Below are 26,494 nucleotides of genomic sequence, written 5' to 3' on the forward strand. Positions count from 1 at the left end.
CCACTAAGCTGAATTTAGTCGTTTAGACAAGGAACAATTATCCAAAGCCCACTTCAGCAGCAGTTTACTTAAACCACGGTACACATAATTCAACAAGCAACCTGAGTCAACAACATCCACCTGACACTTTACATGCCGGCCAAGAGAACAGTATGCATTAGTGAACTTGATTTATAGTGGCAAAGTGCTGGCTGAAATAATGCCACGACAGTGCTGCTCTCAGGTGCACTGACAGCAGCATCCATCAAACTCAAAACAAACTCACATCTTGTTGAACGCTGTACAAACCGAGCAGCCCATTGAATATCTGACAGTCTGATGATATAGGAAGCTACAGGAAAAAAAACAACTGTAATAATGTTATGATCGATACTGAAAGGAAACTATTCTACCACATCAATGAGTCCCTGGTTGAGTGATAGAAAACAAGCCTGCACTTAGGATGCTGATAAGCTCACTACGGATCAAGTTAGTCCTTACAGAAACACTGCAGGGATGTTAATCAGAATATAAGCAGGTGATTTCCGCTGTCAGTGTTAAGGTCACTGTAAACTCACTGCTGGCAACACACAGAGCAGGGATCATTAGAAAACTAATATGGGGATTTTTCATTAGGGTACACGCACCTCGACTGCTTCCACTTTCAGTCCAGCGTTTTATTTCCATTTAGCAGCTGACAGATAAAAAAACGACCAGATGTCCCCCTCAGCTTGTAGCGATCAGAGAAAAAAAAAAGATGAAGCCTAATAAATAAATTCTACTAATTTCTGATTAATAAAACATTCATTCGCGATCGCCAACCCTCAAAACGCGAGCGCAGTTTTGCCGGACGCATTGATAGGCTTGTGTTTTTATTCTCGCATTGGGGAGGAGAGACAGAACAAAGGTTTCTGGTCTCATCCGCCTCAGTCCAGATCACGGCAAGCCCTCTTTCCTGGTTGGCTGACGAAGACCGGATCAACCAGGCAATTGAGGATATACACCACTAGATGGCGCCACTGGCTTTCCATTCAGCGAAGGTCTGACCAGTTAAAGGATTAGTGTGTGTTACTGGGTCTCTACGCTGGGGTGAAACAAGTATTCTGATCTTTTACATAAGTAAAATAGCAATACCACAATTTAAAAATACTCCATTACAAGTAAAGGTCTTGCATTCAAAGTGTAACTTAAGTAAAATCACAAAAACATCAAAATACTTTAATACTAAGAACTCTTACTTTTTATATTGCTGTATATTTAATCTATAACAATGTGTCATCTTTAATAGGTTGATCATATGTATCTGGATTGATCATATAATCATATATGTAATGATCATATAATCTTAATCTGCAAAATAACAAGAAACTAGAGTTGTCAGATAAATGTAGTAGAGTAAAAGTATAAAGTAGCATAAAATCAAAAAGTAAAGTACAATTACCTCAAAATTGTACTTAAGCACATTGAGTAAATGTATTCAATTACTTTCCACCACTGTTTGTATGTTATATTATGTTCTTATAATGATCTTAATGTTTTGCATACTTGCTTGGTGCAAAACACTAAGTCTCAACACAGCGACTCAACACCATCTTAACCCCCCTTAAATCACCTCAATGTTTTTTCCTCTTCACAGCAGGGCGAAAGGTCATAGATCAACTCATTTTGTTGAGCAATCCACCTGTGTTGTGTCCGAGTCATACCCCCCCCCCATCAAAGTAACAGTTCAAATTAAGTTCAACAGTTCCAATTAAGTTTCACAGTTCAGGTCAAGATGTACTTTGGGTGACCTGTCCCCCCAATACGGGGCCAGACTTCACGCCTTTACCGCCTGTGGTTTCTGCACCTGTTGGACACCCTACGCTTGCAGTGAAAAACCACAAATGCACGGTTGCTTAGGTGCCTGCAGGCGCCTCATTAAACACGGAAGTTGAAGCGAGCTTTGTTAACGTATGGAAAATGTATTTTTGTGATCTTATGTGTTTTTACCCAATAGCGAAGGTGTTTGTGCAGAGGAAGACCTTTTATGGATCTCCGACCCCCGAGAACAGGGGGCAAAGGTTATAAAAGGAAGAGCAGAACAGAGGCTCAGGGCTGACGCACTCTGCTTGGTTTCTCTTTGAGACTGCCTTTTTGGTCCCTTGGGGTCCTTGGTTGTTTGTGAGACTTTGTTACTTGAGGGGGATTACTTTTTGAACATGGAGGAGCAATTCTGAACTTTTCACCTCTCTCACTAATGCACTAAGATTACATGAGTGTAAGAAAGTGATCCATCAAAGCATTCCCTGTCTGCAAACTTTTGTCATTAAACTGTGGGAGTGCCTTTGAGTTTGAGCAGAGATGCTAATGTTTATTGCAGTGGTAATAACTAGCCTGCACAAGTTACCAAATTATTTGATGAGTATTAAAATGCTATGGCCTTCACATTCACCAGATCTGAGCGCAACTGAACACTGGAGAATTGGTACAGTGCTCTCCATCACCACCATCTATTCATAAGTACTAGTTATGCAGAATTGCCTTTTTCAAAGTGGATAAATACATTTAATATTTTTATTTGATCATTTGTTTTTAGAGGAGGATGTAGGCTAATTTATTGGAAGATATATGTTTTCCTCAGCAGCTGTCAGATGTCCTCTTGCTAATTCGACAACACATTGTATGTTTTACCTTTAGTCTGTCAGTGATCTGTGTGTTTATACATATATGTACATATATAAAGGTAGGTTGTGTGTCAAAAACGTAAGTATCTACTTGCCAGGCAATCCCCTGCTGTTCATTCTCTTCAAATCAGCAAAACGAGACTTTTGATGAGTTGGCCTCTTATTTTGAAAACAGGGAACCGGAACTGCTAGCTAACGACTCATGTTTTTTTTTCTTTTTACCTAAAACGTTAGCTAGGCTACACTATCCTCAAAACATTTGGGAGGAATGTGTAGGAAGTCTTCTGAAATAAAACGGTCAAGTTGACTTACGAGCTCTCAACTCTGCTATTAACTAAATAGCGTTAACTGGCTACAACAGTTAGCAAAGCTAAGCTAGCTAACGCGCTCCTGCAATGGCAGAAAGTCCAGGTCTGTATCTATACCGGGTATGCTTGTTACTACTTATTTGAGAGAGATTTTACATTTAGTAGCGTTAAACGGTTCTTAGTAGTTCCGCTTGGCCGCAATAGAGCTAAATTCGGTCGAACTATACCGCTAAGTTCAGAGAGATGTTGGGGTTGTTGAACTAAAGCGGCCTCCTCTAACAAACAGTGCCCCCTGTTGGTCAGGAAAATACAGCATTTAACGTTAGAGCCAACGTAGTGGGTTAATTACCGCCACCTTCTGCTTCGGAGTGTGGACTTGAAACTAAATGTTACCCATTAATCCGAGAAACGTCGCCCTGTATAGCCGGACAGTCCCCCGCAGTTCTAGCAAATGTTTAAAACCGTTTCTGGTTCTAGCGAGTTCTAGCCGCAACAAAGTCATTGATTACAAGTCACCATCAAATGAAAGAATAAGAAGATCTTGCTGTGCGATGCATATTATATTGTGCATTTGAATACATGCATTTTTGAGATTGTACAAATGAATAATGTGGTGTTTATGTTTTTCACTGCTTTCATCTTCTGTTAGATCCTCATCTCCCTCTGTCGTCCCTGCACCTCCTGGTTCCTCCACTGAGGTTGATGTCAGCCTGTATGTGGCAGGTGGCCCAGGAGCGAAATGTAGACCAGTATGAAAAACTGGCCAAATTCATCACATTGGTGACAGAGATGGTCCCAGAGCTTCTGAATTACAAACAGAAGACTCAGCTAATCCTCGGACTGAGAGCGCGGGTGAGTGAATGTGGGTTTTAAGACTATTTGTGGGCATCTTTACCTGTTCCTTTATCGTTCCTTTACGCCTTTAACACAAGAATAATGCAGCCATTGTCTAGTCTGTCAAAATGATGTAACATTAGTTTTATTTTGAAAGTTAAGCATAAATGTTTCACTTTGTGTTTTTCAGCTCATCCTTGAATTCTTAAAGAGGATGGATAAGGTTGACTGTGAATCTATCCAGGATCATCTTACCAGTTTCCAACAGAGGACAACAAACAGCATGCATGAAGAGGTAGGCAATGTTAACGGCAGATGTCTAAGTAGCTTTAGATGTAATTCACTATGAGATGTAGATGCAGAAATTAATAAACTGTTTAGTTTAAGTAGGAGAGACGTCTGAATGATGGATGATTAATTCATATAAATAAACTTCTCCTGGGCTTCATGGCAGGACCAAGTTGGAGAAGTGGAGATTTCAAAGTCAGCATTTGTGGAGCTTGTTCAAACATTGCTTAGAGACCAATCTGAAAAAGAAATCTTTTTCCAGGTGAGTTTTACCCCAACATTCTTTAGGTTTTTCAGTGGTTAAAGCCATTAATATATGCCTACCTTATTTGTCTATGTGTATAATCTGTATATATTTTTCTTCCTGTCAAAGGAGGTCTTCTCAGTACAGTATGGAGCTCGATTTGATACAGCGCTGCAGATCCTGGTGTGGGAATTCTTCTACCGACTGGAAGAGTTCCTCCCAGTACCAAGTTTTTCACAGGTATGCAGCAGGGTGAAGATGTCCAGCTGACCTTCCATCCACTCAATCCCTAAATGCTGTCTGATATATTATGTCTAGGTAATTAGCCATCGTTGTTATTGTTCCTGCTGTGTAGTAATCCCTAAAAGACTAGAAATGTTTCCAAATCACAGAACTGCAGGGGCTAAAATGGCTTTCTTTCACAAGTCATTGTGACATCTCTGGAGAAACTGCTATTTAAGTTTAAAGTTTAAAATCCCCGCACTCTTCTTTTCCAGGTACTCTCCATGTTTGACATTTCTTCCCTCGACTATGAGTTTGAGCAGTTTGTCTCTGACCCTGAAGATCTGAAGAAGATTTTGCAGCACCAACAGGAGCGGCAAAAATTGACTAAAAGTAATAATCTGTTAATATTTGGTATTCTGTTTCTCCCCACTCACCATGTAATATTTCCAGTATTCTGTACTGAAATTCTCTGTGATATGCATTTATTCTGGTGCTGGTAGTGCTGCATTCCTGCCTGACAACCAGCACCAGTCTACTGCCTTTGAACATGGAATTTTCACCTCTAACATGACTGTTATCTCTGTTTCTCAGGCGAATTCACCTTCATGTCAGACACTATCCTCTCCACGCTGGCATCTAAACAGACTTCAGTGGCATCTGAAGATCAGATCGATCAAAAAATGGACGTGGGAGGTGTAGACGGCAAACAAGACACTTGGAAACCACAGGAAAGAAATCAAGAAAAGTCAGAACAGAAGACACTGAAGCAAGACAACATTTGTGAGGATGACGAAGAGACTGATGACAGCTCCATTGAAATGAATCAAAACTCTCGGCTGCAAGAGTATGGGCTGTCGCCACTCACTTCCTCTCCATGTTCTGAAGAAGCTGGTGCCTCAGGTGACGATGGTGAGCATCTGTTGCATTGTTCATGCTTCTCTGGATAATCTGAAAAAATATTTTCAGGAGTGAATTCATCACTAATTCTCTTGTTTCCTGTTGGCAGAAACAGCTGGTGAAGCCGCCTTCCAGCCACCCAGACGCTCAGAAGGCTCAGTGGAAGGAGCGAAGGATCGTCTGGATGTGAGTAGAAACGAGGGGCCATCAGAAGAGAGCGGGATCCAGTCCTCGACAGGGGGCAGAGCCGTCGTCTCTCTTCCATTCAGGGAGAACTCCAGAGGAGCCAATGAAAACACCTGCCTGGAGTGTGGCAAGACTTTCGCATCTCGTTCCTCCTTGAAAAAGCATCATGTTGTTCACTCTTCGTTGCGACCATTCAAGTGCAGTCAGTGCGACAAGGCATATAAAAGTCAGAAAGACCTGAATCAGCATTCCCTTATTCACTCTAAACCTAAAGTCCTGTCCTTCGCTTGCAGCCTCTGTGAGAAGAGATTTAGCTCTCAGGCTTTGCTTACAGTTCATCTTCGACATCACAGTGGGGAGAGGCCATTTGCCTGCTCGTACTGCGACAAGAAGTTCCTGACAAATGCGGTCTTGAAGTCCCACGTGCGCATTCACACTGGTGAGCGCCCGTATGCCTGTACTTTTTGCGACAAGAAATTCACACAGTTGTATCCGCGCACCGTGCACCTCAGGATGCATAAGAAGGAGAAGCCGTACCTGTGCAGCACATGTGGGATGTCCTTCAGTAGTTCTGGGGCCTTGCTTGTGCATTCACGCACTCACACAGGGGAGCGGCCTTATCAGTGCGAATCCTGTGGAAAAGGTTTCGCCACGGCTGTGCAATTGACAGTACATCGGAGATTCCACACAGGAGAGAGGCCGTATTCCTGCTCACAATGTGACAAATCGTTCCACAGTAGTTCGGGACTGAAGAAACACATGAGGACGCACACAGGAGAGAAACCTCACCAGTGTTTAACGTGCCACAAGACGTTTTCCCAGAAATCCAACATGAAAATACATCTCAAAGTCCACAAGAACATCTAGCATACTGTTGTTTGAGACAAGTTGTTAGCATGTGCGCTGTATCTTAAGTTATGAGAGGAAAGCCTGGTTCTCCATGTCAGGACGAGCTGTTTCGGTGCATCTTCACATGTGTAAATCACTAATGTGTACGTTATATTTAAATATGGACTTGGAACACTCAAATCTTACATGTATATGTGTATATAAATGCACCTCATGTTTTAAGGGACTATAATGTTAAGGATTAGCTTAGGTTGGTTAAAGACTTGATGTTAGTGTTATGTTTCGAGTTAAAGGTTAAATTAACTTTTTTTTAACAATTGTGACCAAGAAATGTGCTGGGCAGGACATTTTACAGCTGAAAAATAAACTTGGTGGACAAATTATAGAATGGTGGCACTGTTTCAAAACTTTTTCAATTTCTTGTTATTTATCGGCTTACATGTGCCGATACTGATATATCTCCAAGGAGATAAGATAGGCTTATGTATTGTCCTGGTCCATTTATTGGACAGAGGGTTAAAATCAGTGAATAAAGATTAACTCCTTTATTTGTGCCGAATATTAATTATGATGAACTGTCCAAAGGGCAGTTCACTGTATATGAACCTATTGAATGTGTGTACCAAAGATTATACACACTGCTTTATTTTACTTCAGTTTAGGAATTGAATAGATTTCACACACAGATGTGTCAGAATTCATAAACCTTCGACAAACTGTTCCATCTACTGGATGAGAGAGTGGATAGATGGACAGTTAGGGAAAAAAATAAAAATAAACACATATATATGAGTACATTTGAGTTTTTGCACTGAAACCTGTCTGCAGAATCCAGCCATATAAATATCTGTTTGCACAGAAGATGACAGTGAGGCAAACAAATCATCAGAGCTACACACTTTTCTTATGAATCATCTGCTTTTTACAACGGTTGGAAAGACAGTATATGAGCTTTTTGAGCTAAAATCTTATTTTGAAAACTGGCAACCGTCTGATGATCTGCGTTCCCATAGCAACCACACGTCTTCCGTTATGCGGCTTGTGCCTTCAGAAGAAATTGGCTATTATTATTTCAATAACATTGTCTCAACGTACTGTTATTTGGTATGCACCCAGTAAAAGAAAACACAAACTATCATATGGTAAAGGGATTAGGTACCGGCCAGGAGGAGAAATTTGACGGGATTCATGCAGTTTTTGTGTCTAATTTAAATTTTGTGGCGATGCCAATTTTGTTTTGAAGGATTTGGACCGGAGGTTTCAATGTTGTTGCTGCAGCGGAACACAGGTTCTTCAAAACATAAGCCAGTTAGGCTGCACTTTCCTCAATCAGTGTATGCGTTTGGCAAAAGAATAAAATATTATCTACCTATGCATAAGTAGTCTCCCAAAATAAACCTAACGATTAGAGGGTAACTTTCAGCTCTGCTGCATATAGCTACACATAGCTGCAATAGTTAGCAACTGTAAGCTAATTATCTTACGCGCTTCAAAAATGGCCAGATATCGAGGTCTGTATTTGAATCCATATGCTTCTTCTTACAGGATACTAATGGGAATAGCTATATACGTGGTGATTTTTGTTTTACCTCTCTCTGGATCTTCCGTTAGATCCTCATCTCCCCCTGTCGTCCCTGCGCCTCCTGGTTCCTCCACTGAGGTTGATGTCAGCCTGTATGTGGCAGCTGGCCTTGGAGCGAAATGTAGACCAGTATGACAAACTGGCTGAATTCATCACACTGGTGACAGAGATGGTCCCAGAGCTTCTGAGCTACAAGCAGAGGACTCAGCTCATCCTGGGACTGAGAGCTCGGGTGAGGAAACTATTACGGCTATTTATACTTAAAAGGAAGAACATATCTTTTATCTGTGGAGAAAACTCATAAATTGAGCCAAGATATTCATGGTTTCATGTTGGCATTTAACTGATTGATGAAACATTGTCTGTTCATTTGGTATATTATTGTAGTGTGTATACTGACATGACACAAGGGTGTATCTGTCACTACTGAACACACATTTCAACATCAATGCAATCTTTTTTTGTGTTTTCAGATCATTTTGGAATTTCTAAAGAAGATGGATCCCATTGACTGTAACGCTATCCAGGAACACCTCAACATTTTCCAAAAGAGTTCAACAAACTGCATGGAGGAAGAGGTTTTTATTATTAGATAGAGATGCAGAATTCATATATCACATGTTTTGACAAGGGGGACACTTGAATGGAAAACTGATAATATACAGTGGTTATGAAAATAAACCTCTCTTGGGGTTTGTGGCAGGATCAAGATGGAGAGGTGGAGATATCAAAGTCTGCATTTGTGGAGCTGGTTCAGACATTACTCAGTGACAAATATGAAAAGGATAAATTTCTCCAGGTGAGTTCTGTGATTTTTTGCTATGTACCCATCTGTGCCGAAACTATTTGTTTATCTACGTCATGTATGTAATGTATTTCCTTTAATAAGGATGTAATGGCATGTATTTATGCTATATTGCCTATCAAAGGAGGAGTTCCCAGCACTGTATGGAGCCCGCTTTGATACAGCGCTGCAGATCCTAGTGTGGGAGTTCTTCTACCGAATGGAAGAGTTTCTCCCAGTGCCAAGTTTCTCAAAGGTAAATAAGTCATTTGGCAACAAGCACATCAGGTGTCGGCAAAGTGTTGCTGTTTATTGCCAGTATCTCTATGCCCACACAGGTTGTGAATATGGACCCACACTGTCAAGAGTGGTCTTCGAAGTTGAAGCTGAACGTTTGAATTGAAAATGGACGGGAACTTTTTTCATTGAACATCTTTCACTCTTTTCCACTTTTCCAGGTGTCCTCCGTGTTTGACCTGTCCTCCTTTGACTTCCAGTTTGAGCAGTTTGTCTCTGATCATGACGACCTGAGGAAGATTCTGCAGCATCAAAAGCAGCGACAAAAGTTGACTAAAAGTAAAGGCCTGTTTACATTTGACATGTTGTAAAGGACTATGGTAATAATGCAAAGATTGCTCCCAGTAGTATTTCTTACTGATGATTTTGTTGAAATTCTGTTTTTCTTTTAAAGGTTCCCTGGGGAGTTTTCGACCTCTAGTAGTGCTGTGGAGCAGTTTTTCTATGAGTGGGTCCCCATTTTGTTTGTCTCATGCACTTGCATAAGGATGCATATGCACATTTTGGGGAGTAACCCTGAATGTAAACACAACTTTTGCTTGTTCACAAGAAAACTCCACAGGGCGCCCTTAATGCTTTGGCTAATATCTACCTCTGATCTAATCTGTTATAATCACTGATGAATACGTTTAGAGTCAATGCACAAAAATGATGAGTGATGATTTGATTTGTTTGTGTCCATTAGTGGCAATCAGGACCATCTCTTAGATGAGTTTCTTCTGTTTTAGGTGAATTCACCTTCATGTCGGACACTATTCTGTCCACACTTGCATCTAAACAGACGTCACTGGCATCAGAAGATCATGTTGATAGTAGAAGAGATGGAAAAGGTGGAGTAAGTGGCGATGAAGAGACAGACGACAGTTCCACTGAGCCTGATCCATCAAACTCGCAGTTGCAGGAGAGTGGGCTGACACCACTCACTTCCTCTCCATGTGAAGAAGCTGGCGTGACAGGTGGCGGTGGTGAGCGTCCTTAATTTACAAGATGTGTAGAATTATTTATTATTCATTTTCAAATTACTTTGGGGCCGCACCTTAAGGTTCATGAAGAGATCCTGTGATAGAAATGTTGCCAATTGGAATTTGCCTTTACCCAAATTTTAATACTGGCCCATTCATTTAAAACTGCAGCAAACACCTGCGTCAGAGGTGTTATACGGTTTTCCTGCCCAAGAATGCTCAGTGGCCATGATATAAAGGCCCTTAGTGATATATAGAGCTATTTTCCTGTATTATCAGATGCTACTTACATGCTTAAAAGATAAAACGTAACCACTTTTTTGTGTTTTTTGCCTGCAGATCATGTCAGCAGCATAGTCCCTCAAAGCACCTATTGTCCCCTACCAGGTGTTTATGAGACACAAGTGACACTCCTGGAGAAAACCTCAGAGGACGGTACCAGAGTCCAGGAGAGATGTAGTGCTGGGGAGTTAAAGCTGAACTTGTGTTCCAATGGGGAGGAAACTCAAAACCTCACCTGTCCCACGTGCCGTAAGAGTTTTAGGAGAGCATTAACGTTAAGACGTCATCTAAAAACTGAACACCCAACACTCAAGCAGCTGCACCGTTGTGACAAATGCGAGAAGACTTTCCAGACAAAGCGTCGTCTGGAGCAGCACCTTCAGGCTCACGCTAAAGTGAAGCCGTACGTTTGTTCCTACTGCGGCAAAGGCCTTCCATGTCCGAAAGTGCTGAAAACTCATTTGCGTCTTCACACTGGGGAACGTCCGTACGCCTGTAAGTTCTGTGATAAGAAGTTCGACCAGCCGTACTCGCTGACGCAGCACATCAGATTGCACAAAGGCGAGAGGCCGTACCTGTGCAGCGACTGCGGAAGAGCCTTTTCCAACTCGGGCGCTTTTCTGATCCATTCACGGCTGCACACAGGGGAAAGACCATATCACTGCAAAGACTGTGGAAAAAAATACATCACACTGCAAAGGCTTAAAGTCCATCAGCGTATTCACACAGGCGAGCGTCCGTTTCCCTGCCCCCAGTGTGGTAAGTGTTTCCGCTGCCAGTCGGGACTCGCTAAACACAATCGAATTCACACTGGAGAAAGACCTTTTAAATGTGTTGCGTGCGACAAAAGATTTTACTCATCAAACAACCTGAAAATACATATGCAAAGTCACAAGACGACAAGACAAGCTAAAGCATCTTTCCAGGGTGGGCCCGATACTTTATCTGCTCTCTGATATGTGGAAATAAATGTTAAGCTTGCAGCCCCTCGGATTGTGCACATCGTCCCAAGAGTCCCATCACCTGTAAGTCTACAAGGTCTGCACACTGAAGACCCAGCAACCCTTTGCCCCATCCACTCTACACTGATTGCACACTGGGATTGCACATCTGAATATTCATACCGTTGTATACAGTTGTTTAAAAGTGGTACTGCACATATGCAGAGTTCAGTAATCATTTTTGCTATAATTGCTGTTTTTTTTGTCCAATAAGGAATGTCACATTTTATTGTCTTGTTTCATATGAATGTGTTTTGATGCCTTGTGAGATTTACTCTCTAGTGAACTTTGAACGTCGCTGAATAAAATCATTGTTATCAGGCTTAAAATCAGCTGTTGAGTTATCCTGACTGACTGATGGCATTTATTCAATAGACAGTCCTTCCTGTGACAACACTAAGCAAATACACAGAAGAGAAACCACACCAGTGTCTCTATTGTCACAAGACGCTTTCCCAAAAATGCAACATGAAGGTGCATCTGTTACACCGTCTTTTGTCCGGTTCATTTCTTAGTCAGGGCAAGCTGTTGATGCGTGTCTTCATATTACAAAATCACTAAAAATTGAATGTTGAAGCTCAAAAATGATGGAAATAGAGCCACTGTAACAAGTGTACACATCCATACCAGGTATTTCAGTTTCATAACAAACTAAAAATGGCTTCTCTTATTTATATTTGGTATTTGTTTTTTTGTCACACAGCCTGGCAGATGTCACCTTTGACTGCATCTTCTACAGTCACCACTTTCAATGTACATTTTTTAACTTTTCACCACCAGAGGGAGACACACACCTTGTTATAGTCCAACCAAACGTGGGACAAACACACCGTCAAAGGGGCCTCTAAGAAATTCACTTGCTTAAACTTCCCTAATGGCATCCCTCTCAGGAAACAGAGCTCAATAATTCATAGCAGGCACTCATAAATTTCAATGAGTTTCTAATTAGGAGGAGCCCAGAGTAATTGTCTCTGAGGCGGTTCTAACAGGAGGAGGATCATGCTGACAGATTGACTGAGTCCTTGTGGCAGATTGCTGCAAATCACCTAATTATAAGTAGAAGTCAAAGTTTTGGCTTTTAATGATGATTATTTTGGCTTTATTGGATAATTTTACGGTTGACAGAGAGAGGAAGGGTGAGAGAGGATTACATGTGACAAATGTCCCAGACATGATTTCATCTTCACTGATCTTTTTCCTTGAACGTTTGTAGTCGTTGATGTTGATATTCATTTAATCAGTGATTGCTTGCATTTTCTTAAAATGTGAAATTGGTATATTTGTATGTTCTTCTGTGCAGTAAATAATGTATGTCCAAAATAAGCTTCAGCGCAATAGAAAGACTTTGTAGGATCTTGATCTCAGTTGAAGCCTGTTGATTTCATGTTGAGGAAACTGAAGTCATGTCCTCAGTATTTGTTCTGGGAATGTTGGAGATTTCTTAGGCTGATTCCACTTTTTTAGACTCAGTATACTGAAATCTCATCACCTTTAGGCCCCCAATATAAATGAACGAAGGATACAGTATATCTCTACCAGAATTTTAAGCATTTTGAGAAATAAAACGCCTAAGATTCCTAAGATTTTTCCTTGACTGTAAACTCTAACATCATTTTAAAGGAAAACCAGCCTGGCTCTGTCCAAAGGTAAGTATGTATAATGGTGAACAGATGTTTTCACATTTAGGTTTTTGTATGTATTAAACAAAGGAGATATAACATGTTTATTATTGAGCTTTAGAGCTATTGGTAGGCTAGCTCTTTCCAGTCTTTATGCTAAGCTAAGCTAAGCGGCTTCTGGTTCCAGCTTTGTATTAAATGGACGAATACGGGAGTGGTATCAATCTCCTCGGTATCTCGGCTAGAAAGTGAATTTCTGAAATTGTTGAAGTCTTCCTTCAGAGATGCTTGGAAAAAGTCACCTCTGATGATATAGAGACATGTTCTTTTCATACAGACAACCCAGAAATATTGACATTAGCCTGCCAAGCACATTTGCTTAACTGAATTACTGCTAATACTTCAGGGAGATGAATAACATCAAAGTGCAGTAAAGCAGACAGTGTAATAACGGCAATCACTTAGTGGAGTTCATTTACAGCAGTAAAACAAAGGTCACTGACACCCCCGCTCGGGACGTCTCATGGATATTAGGCATATTTACTGATGGAGGATAATTTAGTGAGATAACCCTTGAGGACGGTGTCTGGTGGCTGTGGAGGGACATCCAGAGGTATTTTGTATGTGTGTGAGCACATGAGCTTTGACTTGGCAGGAGACACCGGACAGGTGGATGCTCAGCCAGCCAAAGTCCCATTACTTGCTCAGGGGGCAGCAAGTGTGTGTGTGTGTGTGTGTCTTAGTGTGTGTGACTGCGCGTGCATGTATGTGGTAATTACTTTTTCTCTGTGTGTGCATGTTTGTGTGTGTGTGTGTGCAGACGGGGTGATTAGAGATGGGAGGCGTTTGGAGGGCTTGTCAGAAGTTATCTTCCCATCTCATCTCATCATAGGCAGTCTGGCGGATTCCCTCGATGGCTCAACAGCCCGACGCCGCGGTGCTGCTGTCAATCGGGCCGTCAACGCCTGCAGAAATCGATGCCAATCTCCCTCGGTTTCTATTTTTAACCGAGGCTCAGCACCCAGGCCTTTGATAAGGATGCTGCCTCCTTTGGCTCCCCTCTTCGCCTCGGATGAGCCCCCCCCCCCCAACCTCTTTCTCCTCGCCTGCTGATGAGAGGTGATAACAGACAGACGAGATGGAGCTAAAAGCACATACCTGCCTGATATGCTGAAAGAGGCTTTCATGGTGGTGAAAATGGTGATTGTTAGCACCATTACAAGGAGTAAGAGCCATACAGGTTGTAACATTATTAGTCAAGTCAATAAGACATGATGGCATTTAAATTGTCACTTTTATCAGTGCTGGTACTAATAGCACTGGAACTTCTGCTACAACTTCCAATAATACACTAACACTTACTTAAGTCTTTCATTGACAAAAATGTAGCAACACCACAATCTAAAGCTGTCAGGGTGTGAAGATGTTAATGCGTTAACTAGTATTAGAGGTATTTGAACATTTTCAGGAAAACAATTTATGATGTGCTCACGTGGTGCATTTTTCCTAAATAAAGTTGTGTTCATCAAATTACCACAAACTACAACTGAGACACAGAAGACCTGGTAGTATTCCAGTATAGGAGTGCTGCTTGGTTTCTGGGTCTCACTGCAAAATATAATGAAGCTGCCATCTATGGTGTGCTGCGTTTACTGTACTCGATGGGAACTCGGAGGCAACAGGGGCTTTGAAGCTGTTGTGGAGACGCTGTATGTTGGTTTTTCCTTTCATTATTCACCCATCTGTATAGACTGGAGCATAAAATACCCAAAGTAGTGTACCCAAATGTCAGCAACTCAGAACTCTGATGAAGCACAGTACAAGACAAAATGTGCTCATCACCACCTGACTATTGTTTCTCCTCCTCCTCCTCCTCCTCCTCCTCCTGCACGGTTTGTACTTGAGTTCCCTGTGTGTTTTCTGGATGGGATGGGATCTCCTCTCCTCCGTGGACTCGACGGTGCTTTGTCACCTCGCATTGTATGCTGTAGAAGGGACTCCTGGAAAATGAATTCCCCCCTCATGTGCTCGCCTTCAGATGTTGCACATTAATAACCACCATTGCCCTGCGAGTCCTGCGTCGACGGCAATCATGTGCTGACGAGAGTGATGTTGTGCTGGGAGTTGTCAGAAATGTGTCGCCGATTAATCGTGTTTGACACAATGTTAATGGCGAGCAGTGAAAAATGTTTTGTTTTGAATGCTTTGAAATTTGGATTATTCGTTTTTTGGAAACTGTAGAGGACATCGTTGCTTTGATGATATTTTCTTTCAAGTTTTTCTTCTGTCAGGAGTCATCTCACTAATTTGACTATAACTCACAATTATGTTGAGATCCTTTTCATGGTTTTAAGTGGAACAAAAAATGATGCACACTTAATTCGAGCAAGTTAGATGTTTTAACAGCCTCTCTGTGTCTGACTTTGATGCAGACACAGCGGCAGTGAGTAGGCAGGGCAGCCTGCTGGTTAGACAGAGCCTTATGTAACCAAGAGGTCACAGGTTTGACACCCATGACACCCAGTGTTCAGCAACAGCTGTGTGTTTTGGCCCTGTGCCCTTGAGCAAAAGTAATCCTAACTTATCTGAGGTCCTGCTGCATTAGAGCTCCATCCTGATCGCTGAAATATAAAAGTCTTCTGTTTTCAGTTTAAAACAGGAAGAAACTGATCCACAAGCTTCAGCTATCATCTCCATTCATTGTATTTTTTGGAAAGTTTCGTGCCGTTTCTTTTACCGCATGTCAGTTTTGCTCTTAAGTTGTTGGCAGAACTCGATACAAACATTTTCCCTCTAATTGGGTGTTTTTGTGGATGCCGGATTAATCAGCCGCAGGGCATTTAATGTTGTTTGGGCAGCTGAGAGGTAATACAGCCAAGCCATTAACATATCATTAAAGAGTCCTAAGCACTGTAATTGCAGCCAGAACGCTGACGCTACACTCTCATTAAGTGGACTCTGAGAGGGAGACGTCTCGTTGTGATGGGTTTTAGTGAGATGTTGAGAAAAATCTGTGTAACTCAGCACACTGTTGGCACAATGGGACGTTCACAGGTCGCACTGTGAGCAGATATTGTATCCAAAATGCCACGGAGGCTTCTGTTGAGGCATCTGAACTTTCATCATTCACAGGTTGCAAAGGACTCAAGTTGCTTGCTACCATAACAAGTTTTCAGCGATGCTAGCGGCAACGGCTTTGTGGATGGCAATGTCGGTCTGTTGTTTGGTCCACCACTTTGGTGCAGACTGAAATATCTCAACGACTACCGGACTAATTGCCATGAAACACATTCATGTTCCCCAGAGGATGTCTCCTACTGACTTTGGTGATCCCCTGACTTTTCATCAGGTTTTAATCTGTCCAACAATTGATTTATGACTTAGGCTAACACCTGCAAAACTAATGACATTCCCATCGCTTATTAGCAAATGTTAGCATGCTAACACACTAAACTAAGACGGTGAACATGGTAAACTGTATATCTGCTAAACCTGTATAACCCGCCAGACATTGCAGACAGTGACACACGCTGCAACGCTTGCTCTTTTCATGAAACACATCAACCTGAGCCTCCCTCACTGAGTTCACCTGGTAAATCCACAGCGCTCACGAAGGGAGACACAAATGAACATGAGGAGACAAGTTAAAGGTGGATTGAAAGCTCATTAAACACAGGGATTATGCAAAAGGACGTTCATTTTAATATTAGGATGGATTTGATTTTCTGTCTATTTCATTTTAGAAGCTAAACTTTATTACAAAAATGCCATCATTTCCCGTTGTGCATAAAACTTTGTGGAATTTTAAACCCCTTTTTTTTTTGTTGACTCATCCTCTGTATCTATACTTTGCAGGACTCATCTGTGTCAATATTTGACAGACTTTCTGGTTTAATTACAGATTCCCTTTTGTGCACTCGCCCAAATTTCAGGGATTATCCAATTACCGCTTGCGTGCCGACAAACAAGGGGGCCTCTTTGCCTTTCACTAATTGGAATGAGGAGTGGTGCCAGTGCTCAAAGGAGAGGCCTATCACTGAGAATTATTGAATAGAGAAGGAGTGAAAAAAAAGGATATGTGGTCTGCCTTGGGCTGCTTGTGGATTTCCTCTGATTTCATCAGAAAAAAAAGATGGCTGAGGCGATTCCCCCAGACAACAGCCAGCTGGTGTGTGTAGGCGAGCTTTGCTGCCCGAAATCTCTGAGAAAAGAAAGTGAAAGAATCACGCTGTGCCTCTGCAATTCATCCTCTGCATCAAAGTTACCCCCTAAACAATCCTTCAGCTCGCCTGCTGTTCGACAATTTTATGGGATAACATGGTGCAGCAAGTATGACATCTTTATTTTTTAATGAATCAGTATGCAATTGTGATGTTATGTATGGCAATTTCATGGCTTATAGCAGCTTTAACATACACTGAACAACATGAGTCATTGATAAGCAGTTTATTGGGTCCTTCATATTTTATGTTTCTATTATTGACTTACTTATAAACCAATTACTATCTACTAAAGCTTATTTACAGTTAACGTTTACTCATAATTTAACTTGTTTTACTGTTGTATTCCTGCTGCTGCCTCACTGTTTGTGCAGCTACATGTTGCGCACATAAACCAGTTTGCCTCTTTTCATCAAATCCAGTGAGAGATTTGAGTTAAACAGCCCCATTTACAAGAAAAGACCTCTTGTAAAAACTGCAAACTGGAGACCTTTTGTGTGTATTTGTGTGTACAGTTGGGCCTGTGTGTGGCATTTGAAAAAAACACCAAAAAAAAGAAAAAAAGGAGTTTGACAGACAAATGAAACAAGCGGCAGGTTGAACAGACGTGATTCATAATTTATTGAGCAGCACTGACGTTACAACAGGGAACAAATGAAGCAGAGAACACAAAAGAGCATTATTTATTACAGGAAAAAAGTGTAGCCTGAGGGGGGGTGGATACAGTAGCACAACACTCACACATTAAACCTACTGTACACAAACACACTACATTATTGCAGCTGTCAGACGAAAATCCCATTACTCCAAATCTGATGATTCTCATGTTTTTACCTGAACTTGAGGATTGAGGACCTTGTGCAGCTCGATCAAGTTTCATAACCTGAGGACTCATGAAAGCCATTGCATAATTTAAGAAAAACGCATGGCTGTCAAAGTGGAAATGAGGCTGTGTTGTGTTGTTTCACCGAACATTTTGACATTTTGGAAATGTGAGGTTTACAAGCGCAGTCAGATCATGGAAATCGCGCACACACCCTCAGGCGAAACAGAGAATGGCAGCAATCTATTCAAACACAACCTCCCCTTCATTTTCCAGTGCTGTTGTAAATAATGCATGCTCTTTCCCATAGACGATTCCTACCTTTAAATTCCCATAGACCCCCGCTGGTCCAGGATCAAACTCTCTCTCAGCCTCCTCTAATGTGTCTCCGCTGCTCTGCTATTCTCTCAGACCTCCTCATGTCTCTATAAAGGAGAAACTCTACGTAGGAGTGGGAACCCAGGAAAATGAATTAAACTGATAATGCAAGCAAAAGAAACTTCCCATCCCACCCACTGAATATAAGATCATAACAACTTACAGCCTTGAATAAATCATTAAACCTCAGCAGACCATATCTATTGCAATTTCATCTTGAATAATTATCTGCTTCATATCGGCGCAGAAGTAATGTCACACAATTGCGAGCATGTGTCAAATTCTTGTAATACCCTGGGATTAATAATTCAGTTTTTGGTTTCCGACAACAACCCATTTAGGCTTTATTCAGATGCTGCTGGGGAGGGGAGAGCTAGCAGCGTATATTTTACTGCAAATACAAACAGAAGGTTGACATTTAAACCCAAACCCCACAGCACCCAACTGGACCCAACGGGAACTGGATCATTTGAAGTCCTCGCTTAATTGGTTGACACTGAGTTCAGTTCAGGCAGAAAAGCTACCATTAATGCCATTTTGAGCTGGCCAAACTGTCCTGGACCTAATTTGCGAGTGGACGGGAATTTATGGGGTTCACACTGCGCTGAGTTTCAGTTTCCAGGCTGGTGCTAAAAGCTTTAAAAGTGTTTGTCTGATCAGTTCTTAGAAGAGAGCCCTTAAAAAGAACATAGGTGAAATGAATGACCAAAAATAAATATGGGAATTTACAGAAAAACATATAGTCATCTCAAAATGTGGTGATTTTGAATTTTTGAAACAAACTAAACAATAAGTATTTCTTTATGGGTTGAGAACATTTGCTTGCTTTCATTAAGCTGCTATAATCAATATCTTCAGTTAACAAGGGATCAAATGAGTACATGTATGTGAAAGGAGTTGCTCATAGTGACTAACCCAAAGATCACTTGCCTCTGCTGCAACAACCACTGCCATTTACAGCAGCAGGAGCAGGAGCAGTTTTAAGCCAAAAGGCTCTAAAAAGTCACAGTACGCTACCTGCCCAGCATCAAACAGCAGACACAGTTAGCGACGAGCTGGTGAACATAGTGGAGTATTTAGCAGCTACAAAGCCAGATATTTTCCTCTTATCAGGAGTTGGTGGAGGCCAAAACTGAGCCAAAAGGTGCATAATATTGAACTAAGGTGGACAAAAACATGACTTCAAATGAATGCTAATGTTGCTCCATAACTGCTGGATGTGTTTGCTAACAAGTTCGCCATGTCAACTTCATAAGGTTATATTATGTCAGTGTTGTTTGCACCCAAGTCAGATCAGTTACTGCAGGTTTAAACCATACAAAACCCCATTGGATTTTATGACAAATACATGGTCACAAAGCTGAAAACAGGCAATTTTTTTTAGCTCAAGAAAACCTGTCATGTTTGGAGATACATGGTTTTCACAGGACACTGATGGCATGTGAAATTGGTATTTGTGACGTGCAATTTTTCACACTTGTGTAGGTCAGGAAGTGTCCGACAGTATGCTCTCCTCTCCGCTTCATGGGAGAACAGATAGTCCCCACAGATTGTGTACATTGACGACCTACCTCTCCGCAAGTTGTTTCATTTCAATCGTGGCTTCTACTCCTCCTGATCTCTATTTTGAGAACTTTTCAGCTCCAGTTTTGTACAGCGACCCCGGGGGCAGAGGAATGCAGGAATGAGTTTGAAATTCAGGGCACATGCAGCCGGCATGCAGGTGGGAAATCTTTGTGAAAAGTAGGTCTGTTCTCTCAACTCAAGATTTGCTCAGATTGATTTGTCAGCCCAAACTTACAGCACATTCTGCTCTATTGTTCTAAAACCAATTGTTCAATTAAATATAATAACCATTTAATTATGTCATTTAAAAAGATTTTTCCCATTACAAATCTGGCCTAAAAAGATTAGCCACTCTCTGCAGTGATTGCCCTGCACTTTTACTGCGTGCACATTCTTGATAATGGGCGGGACACTGATGTGAACATGGCAGCTGTCATATCCACAGGACGCTCGCTGTGTGTGTTGGCCAGCGCGTTGAGCACTCACCGCGTGTTTAGTGGCTTCTACTCCTACATGAACCCATCGACCATCACGTAGGAATAAAAAGCCATAAGACACAACAGCAATCTCACAGGAGGGAGGAAAGAGAAGGAAGGAGGAAGTCGCCAAGATAAAGGAGGGGGTTGTGTGCTCTCACAAGGAAGGTTGAGGAAAACAAGTGTAGAAAGTGATCTCCAAAAGGGCAGGAGAACTGGATAGCGTGGTTGAGGAGAAAAAGTGCATTCGATGAGGAAGGGAACAAGGGGAGGAGAGAGAAAAGGAGCTGATTTCACAGTCATTCAAAAGGCAGAGGTAACCCACAGGTGATACAAGTATTTACGAGACCATGCCCTCTGTTTGTCTTTCCCTCTGTTTGATTATGTGCTTCTGTGTGCAGCACATGAATATGTATTGCAGGCATTGCTAGACTCTGAAATTCCTCTGTGTGTAAACTATATTTGATATGCTCGAAGCAACCTGCTCTGATGAACCTCACCAAACTCCATCTGCTCTGCCTCACAGTTTTTTTTTGTCTTACAGGCACATGTTTTAATGCAAGCACGTCTTCCTTCAGATGTTGCACAAATAAATATCTATCCCCTAAAACTAGACGTGCTCCGGGTAATATCCACTTCATAGAGTCTGTTCACAGCTCTCCTGCAGTAGAAAGCCAGTCATGCCTGTGTGTAACGGGGGTTACAGTACAGAGTGCATGCGCGCACAAGTCAGGCACGTCCAGATAAATATGTATGACTCCACCGCGGTAGGTTTCCTGCTTTGTATGCTAATGATCTTATACAAGTTTAATAATGCAACTGTGGTGCAACGAGGGTGGGGAGGTGGAGGAGGAGGTGGTGGTGGAGGGGCTGACACACCGAAGAACGGACCTGCGGATCCTCACAAATCCTCGGTTAGGCCTCAGGAGACGAAGCGAGAGCAGTGAGGTAACAGATTACATGTAATCTCTCTAATTAGACTGGAAAAAGGTTGGATTTCCATGCACTCAGTTTCACGAGTGTACAGGTTGCAGTTACTCTTGATAAAATAGGCCAGTTTGTTATGAATCCGACTAGAGATATACACAGGAAACAACATTTGAATGGTTATTATGATGCTGTTCAAATGTTGACCTACAAATAAGAATCTAATGAAATTGAGAGATTTCTATTCCATATATATTCACTTGATTTTAGTAGGAAAAAGGAAACAGATTATGATGCCAAAATAGTCCAGTGCATCAGTGATCCTTACATGTAAGTACAATCACATTAAGGTTTTGCTCTCTTGCAGACTAATCTACGTCATAGTATATAAAGTAGTTCAAATTTCACTTCTTGAAAATACGTACTTTTACTTGAGTAACATTTTCAAAGCAGGGAGTATTTTTAGAATATGGTATTACTACCATGGATACTTTCTCCATATAAGTCATATCATAAATTATGATGCATTGTTATAGATTGAACTAGTATATAAATGTAACCTTTAATGTTAATGCACCATTACTCATAATCCAGTAGTACTCCTTCCATCTCTGGGTACCTGTACTTTACTTCCATTATGCCACTTTGCAGTTCACTACATTTCAGGGGAATATGTTGTACTTTTTATTCCACTACCTACTAAGATTTTAGATACAAAACGGTGACAATCTCATATTATATGATGTATTACTGGTGATTAAACAGTGTATAATGTTAAATCATAATTAGTAAAAATAAGAAATACTTTTACTTGTGATACTTTGAACATTTTGCTGATAATACTCATGTACTTTTACTTGACTATAGGATTGTTTCCATTGAGTACTTTGACATTGTGACATTGCTACTTCTTCCACCACTTACTTTATATTTAATAGGTTTATTTAGTTATCTAACCAGCAAATGATTAGATTTTGCAGTTAATATTCTCCAGTCTACCTGGTGATACTGTGACTAAGCACTGAGCAGAGGCTTGTCAAAGAGAATAGTGATGGAAAAGATTATATGTTGAGCTAGGCTTCGTGTTGGTGTGTGTGTGTTTTATCTGCACACTGTGTTATCTGAAACACATCCTTGTGTCAGGTGAGGCGGTGCTCAGGCTCCCGGTGTCGCAGATCTCTACATCACCTCCTGAAGGATCCTGCGACAAACACAGAAGAGAGGAGAGAGAGGAGTGAAAACCTGATGACTGTTTGGTTATTTAATGAATCTTATGGCTTCATTATGGAATTAAGGCTTGTTGTCTTTTGTTTGCCGAGTTCCTCCAACAACAATGAAGACTTCTCTGAGTTTCGGCTGTCAGTCTTTAAAACGTTTTCCTTCCTCCTGAGAAAGTATGAAGTCTTAAAGAGCTCATACTGGGACTTTACACACACCCACAACTATCAGCCTCAAACAGCCATTAACCACAAACCAATTAGGTCCCTTGTTGAGCAGCAACTACTTCTTGATGACTAGCGCGGTTTACAATGCATAATGAAAAGTTAATAGTGAGCACATTCCTGCACCTGCCACTGAGGGGGGAAAAAATGTTGAGAATAGATGGATTCAGGATTAAAACCATGAAGCATATGGGTAAAATTCCCCACATACTCCCACTAAGAATACTGTACATATTTTGGAGAGAGGAACCGACTGTCCTAATGAACAGAAAAAAAAGTTTAGCTTTTAATTTGTCATCTAAAAGGCTCTGGAAATTGTTTGGGATAACACTCCACACAATGAGCTGTGACATCTTCATTGAAAAATGATTGATTGGGCTGCCAGGGAGAGGGCCTGTTTGAGAGACAGATCACTCAAACAGTCAAGCTGTAAAAGCCCAATAATATGATGAATGGTCTATTTACCCAACAGATGAGGAGAGACTTGCATAAAGATTAAACGTGCGGTTTTTTTTGGACGTGTCCTGGTCACAGAATAGATTGGAAATTTGAATAATATGTCTGTGTTCTCTCCGTCAGGGAGCAAGTTGGAAATGAATTTAAGTTGCGAGTGATTTTTGAGCGCGAATAATGCTGCTCAGCTCATTTATCACCTCGGATTGTCTTGGAGCGGGGGAAAAAATGGGTTTATCGATTATGAGGCTTCACACCTGTGTGGATTTTCCACCTGCACAAATCCCATAAACACATGCCACCAAGGGCCCTTAAAGATCTTGAAAAAGTGTGAATATTTGTGATTAATTCTCTCTACTTTTAACTTATTTCTTTGTGCACAAAGAAAGTTTGAGACACATTATTATTGTGGCAAGACCATTATTAGTTACGCATTATTCTCCTTCACTGGGGGCCCTTGTTTCTATATATTCATGTATCATAAATGGACCATTTAACACTTATAACACACACAAACTGTATCTAAAGTCAAGGCACTAATCACTTAACCAAACAATGTCTCTGAGGATCCAGAGCGCGTGTTGATATAGTGACCCAATTTTTTACCCATAGCATCTATAATTGATGTGCAATAGATGTAGCAGCCTCAGATCTGATAAGGGCTTGGCTCTGATGGATCTCCAGATAGGCTTTCGTGGGGGGAACAGATGTAGAGTCGTGCATCAGAGAGGGATGGGGTTGCCTGTGATCGTTTCCACCCTGCAGCGAACAAAATAGCCCTCATATATCCCTGTAATCTGCATTAGCGGCGGAGCACAAGCCAGGAGACAGCACAGAGGGGGATGAGTAATGGGGCTACCGCTGATTTGGCAGGCCTATATTACACCTCAAAACTGAGGCATGCCCAACTGGCGAGAATATGAAATGAGGATGTCACAAATGAACATCGTTCCCCCGGAACGCAGTATTTATCAGCCTTTATTACACCCAAAAACATGTTTTTAGCAAGCGACAGGCTGTTTTTACTTTTTTATGTTCTTCCAGTGGCTTGAGTAACATTTAACTGAAATAGCAGCTGTGCTAGTATTGAACTTAAGAACAATTTTAAGCTTGTACTTTACGTTATTTTATGCTACTAGTACTTTGTACTTTATGAAATAATGTACCTTTTACTCCACTACATTTATTTGACAAGTGTAATTATGATTTTACATAGAAAAAATACATTGCATGAAATATAAATTGCTGATTCCCAACCTTTTTAGTTTGTGTCTGTTTTCAGGTGTCTATGAGTTATTAGCAGTCTGTGAGTCTTTGAGTGAAGACAACAAGTCCTCCAAATTAAACAACAAAATACAAGAACAACATATAGAAGACGCCACTATGAGCTTTATGATATGATATCATTTTGTTAGGTTTAGGGTAACATTGTGGTTTGTGTGAAAATTACGGTCGCCGTCCGTCTTAACGTCTGATATTTTGTCGCATAACAGCGTCACCTCACTTTCTCCTTTGCTCTCGTCATAATTACTACGTAAACAAATGTCGTTTTGGGATGCTTGTCGAAACGACTGATGCTGTCATTCTTTTTGGGACGACAGTCTCAAGTTGAACTACCAAAGAGTGATTGCCCGCTCTAAACTTCTCAGATGGTTCCATTTAAACAAACTGTTCGAGGTCCAAAGAGGTCAAACTCAAATAAACTTTCACAAAATATTACAGAAAAGTCCAAAAAATAAATACAGATTTTGTAGCAGGACTACTGACTGGCACACTTCAGCTGGCTTTCTATTCCTGCCCAGCTCTCAGCAGGCTGTGGGATGAGTAATGACCTAACATTGGTTTGGCATCTTCTGTCTGTATTACAACCAAAAAAAACCCTTAGCCACGAGCAATGCTCTGTCTGGCGAGAGTATGAACATGAGCCCAGAGCCAGAGCAAGAAACAAATGTTTCAGTCCAGCAGCCACATGGTGGTGTGTACATCCCCCCCAAAAAATCACACCCAAAATAAAGTGTTACACTCCAGACCCAGAGGGGAAGAGCAATTAGTTACATCTACTTTATGTCTCTAGAACTTTTTTTTACTCCTACTTCTGAATCAGCTTTAACAGAGGGGGAAATAAGCAGTGGAGTTATTTTTAACTGAATATTTTTAATTATGTGAGTAAATTTTGCAAGACAAGAAACTCTCGCTGTAACCCAAATAGCAGAAATCTTTTCATCTCATCTCAAACAGAGCTAAATCCTAAGAAGTGAGGGTACAAAATGAGAGCATAACAAACACGGCGCCTGGCATTAAACTCTTGTAATGGCTTGTAACAGGATATGCTTACTTGCTATCTGAAATTAAAGCGTAGATATTACATCCCTTGAGGCCAATCAAGTTATGTGTATATTCTGCCGGGACTCTAATGTACTCCTACGAAGCGTGTGTTTGTGTGCTCAGTTTGTTTGTTGTTTCTCCGCGTCAGTGTGAAAGTAGTTTAATTTCCTCTCATAATTCATGGTTTCCCACATTAATAGATTGATTCTGGTGCACTCGTGTTTCTATTTACAATTAAAATGCCTCATAAACAAAACACACAGCTCAGGGAAAGAATACAGTGTCTACACTCTGCTAATGTTGTTATTTTTGCTCCACTTTGAATAGAAATTCGATTATCAGGAGGAGAGAGATAGCATGCTGCAACATAACGAATGGTGCAAAACTTTTACTTCTTCATCAGACACAACCAAATCATTTAATCAGCACTGCTGCCTGAAAACATCAGCATATGGCGGGCATTAAATCTACATCATGGCGTGACGTGCAGCAGGAGCACTTCAACTTCAACCCATCAGTTTCCTCCTCAGCTTTTACAGGATATGTATGCTTTTCATTATCTGAGCAACAAATCAGCAAAATAGAAATACAGAATAAGACTGGAAATGAGTCCAAACAAGAGCAGAAGAGCTACAGCAGATAATAAGTCCAGGAGGATGAATCGGTGTCCATTTAAACCTAATTCATTATTGTACCTTTGATGTTTCAGTCACAAGGACTCTCATTAGACAACCTGTTTCCCCAGCCAAGTCTTCTCAGCATCTATTGAGCTTTATATGCACAACATACAGAAACCGCAGGTTGCTGCTGTTGTTAATAGACCACAGGTTCTTTCATTAGGTCATTGTTAAAGAGTGCATGTGTGAAATTCCCTCTCTAGCTGC

At 41.2% G+C, this 26,494-nt stretch overlaps 2 protein-coding genes across 2 annotated transcripts; both read left to right on the forward strand.

The window, feature by feature from the left end:
• The first annotated feature begins 3,664 nt into the window (after positions 1–3,664).
• On the forward strand, positions 3,665–6,810 carry LOC139305392 (zinc finger protein interacting with ribonucleoprotein K-like). Its single transcript, XM_070929363.1, has 6 exons — positions 3,665–3,802; positions 3,975–4,079; positions 4,446–4,556; positions 4,814–4,931; positions 5,133–5,450; positions 5,548–6,810. The coding sequence occupies exons 1-6, from the start codon at positions 3,665–3,667 to the stop codon at positions 6,489–6,491; spliced, it is 1,734 nt and encodes a 577-aa protein (XP_070785464.1). The 3' UTR covers positions 6,492–6,810.
• A 1,158-nt stretch (positions 6,811–7,968) lies between these two features.
• On the forward strand, positions 7,969–11,669 carry LOC139305394 (uncharacterized). The gene is made up of 7 exons (XM_070929364.1): positions 7,969–7,984; positions 8,085–8,287; positions 8,759–8,854; positions 8,985–9,095; positions 9,298–9,415; positions 9,865–10,101; positions 10,438–11,669. The coding sequence occupies exons 1-7, from the start codon at positions 7,969–7,971 to the stop codon at positions 11,334–11,336; spliced, it is 1,680 nt and encodes a 559-aa protein (XP_070785465.1). The 3' UTR covers positions 11,337–11,669.
• Positions 11,670–26,494: the final 14,825 nt, after the last annotated feature.

The sequence above is a fragment of the Enoplosus armatus genome, chromosome 22 (assembly GCF_043641665.1).
Source record: "Enoplosus armatus isolate fEnoArm2 chromosome 22, fEnoArm2.hap1, whole genome shotgun sequence".
Lineage (NCBI taxonomy): Eukaryota > Metazoa > Chordata > Actinopteri > Centrarchiformes > Enoplosidae > Enoplosus > Enoplosus armatus.